The 2,120-nt window shown below is 74.1% G+C and overlaps 1 protein-coding gene across 1 annotated transcript; it reads left to right on the top strand.

Annotated features, from left to right (window-relative positions):
• Positions 1 to 1,043: 1,043 nt before the first annotated feature.
• On the top strand, positions 1,044 to 2,108 carry H696_04179 (hypothetical protein; the record flags this gene model as incomplete). The annotated part of the gene is made up of 1 exon (XM_009498060.1): positions 1,044 to 2,108. A coding segment is annotated over one exon (1,065 nt), but the record flags the coding sequence as incomplete, so codon positions are not given.
• Positions 2,109 to 2,120: the final 12 nt, after the last annotated feature.

Raw genomic sequence — 2,120 nt, 5'->3', positions numbered from 1 at the left:
CCCCCCCCCACACACACACACACACACACACAAGACACGACCCACGGACGCCCCGACAGGCCAGTCGCCCCGGCCCGGGAGCCGGGCCCGGCCGGCCCCGCCCTCCATGGAGTGTGTGCCGTGGCCGCGCGACCAGCCGCATGGGCGCCGCCAGACCAGCCGCAGGGCCGCCCACGTATACACCATGCCAAAGGCATGCTCCATTGTGGCGGCCGAGCTTCGTGTTGCCAACTCTCGCCCGGAGGGAGGCGGCGGCCGACCGGCCGGCTACCCCCCCCTCCCCCCTCCGCACGACCGTCGCCATGCCGGCAGCAGACCCGCCCGGCGCGGACCCGGCCCCCACAGCCAGATCCCCCTCTCAGCCCACCCTGCCGCCGGGCAGGCCCCCCTCGCCCCCTCGCGCCGGCGCTGGGCGGGCGGCGGAATGCCCGGCAGCCGGGCGGCACCCGCCAACGGGCCACCTGCCGCAGCGGGCCCACCCCCGCCCGGGCTGCCCCATGTGTCGGGCGCGGGGCCCGGGATGCTGTGACTTGCGCACGGCCTCCGTGCGAACAGCCGCCCGCGCACGTCATGCACCGCACGCCGGCCCGGGCAAACTCCCCCTCGGCCGGTATTTCGCGCAGGCCATCCTCTGCGATCGCCGCCGCGGGGCCCCGCTCCGGTATCCCACTATCCCCGGGGGTCCGGCTCCCGGCAACCGCCCTGCCGCACCGAACACCCCCCGGTCGGGGGGTTTCTGTGTCCCTGGCTGCCGGCCGGCGGTTTGCGATCCATGGCGGGCGGCCCGCGGTGTACGGCTCCCCGGCCGCCAGACACACCCAAACATGCAGACACCCAGGCCCCCAGACACTCGGCCTTCTAAGCCCCGCAAAGACACACACACACACACACACACACACACTCCCCTGGCCACGGGCCTACTCTTCGGCCAGCTTCCCAACGGCAGCCCCGACCAGCGCCGGCATCCCACTTTTCCCCAGCCCGCCCGACCCTGACGCCCCCTCGCACGGACACCCCCCCCCCTGCCGCACCACAGAGCCGCCATGCCCCGCCCGACGGCCCTGACACTGCTGCTGGCCGTCGTGCTGCTGGCCGGCCTGCTCCTGGCACCCCGTGCCTCGGCCCTGCCGGGCCGGGACCCCGGCCCGCCGCTGCCGGGCCCACTGACCGCCGCCGCGGTGGCCCGGCTCTCCCGGGCCGAGGCCCAGGCCGTGGCCCGGGCCCTCCACGCGGCCGGCGGCGACTGGCGCATGGTGGCCGCCCTGCGCCACGGCCTGCCCTTCAGCTGGGACGCCCGGGACCCGCCGGCCACCTGCCCGGACGCCTGCCCCCACCAGTGCGACCCCCACGGCTGCCTCGCCTGCCCGCCCGGCATGGTCCCCACCTTCGGCCGGAGGGTGTCTTGCGCCCCGGGCCCGGGGTTGGCCGTGCGCCAACCGCCGGGCCGCACGCACGAGCAACACCCAAGCGCCCGCCTTGAGTCCCACACCGGGCATGCCCCGGTGGCCGCAGCTTACCAGCCCTGCCCGGAACACTGCTTCCAATGCACCTCGCCCACCTCCTGCCAGCAGTGCAACACCTCCTACTACCTGGCCAATGACACCTGCCACCGATGCATCGACAACTGCCGGATATGCTTCGGCCCCGACACCTGCGACACCTGCGCATCCTTCTACCTGCAGCACCAGGGCCAGTGCGTGGTGGAGTGTCCGGGCGGCTTCTACTCCACCGGCTCCCGCTGCCAGTCATGCGGGGACCATTGCGCCGCTTGCTCCAGCCCCACAACCTGCTCCGCCTGCCAGAGTGACTACCTCCGCCATGACGCCGCCTGTGTGGCACAGTGCCCGACCAGCTACTACCCCGAAGAGGGCAACTGCAGGCGGTGCAGCGCCAAATGTGCCGCGTGCGCCAACGCGTCGGACAATTGCACCGCCTGTCCCACGGGCCAGGTCCTCCAGGCGGGCGCCTGTGTCAGCGCCTGCTCGGCCGGGCACTTCCCCCAGTCGGGCCACTGCCAGCCCTGCGACGAATCCTGCGCCACGTGCGCCGGCACCGCCGATGCTTGCACCACCTGCCCCGAGGGCAAGTTGCTCCAGGCGGGCGCCTGTGTCGGCGCCTGC

Source organism: Fonticula alba (assembly GCF_000388065.1).
Source record: "Fonticula alba strain ATCC 38817 unplaced genomic scaffold supercont2.6, whole genome shotgun sequence".
Classification (NCBI taxonomy): Eukaryota; order Rotosphaerida; family Fonticulaceae; genus Fonticula; species Fonticula alba.
This window is presented reverse-complemented; position numbering and strand designations above follow the sequence as displayed.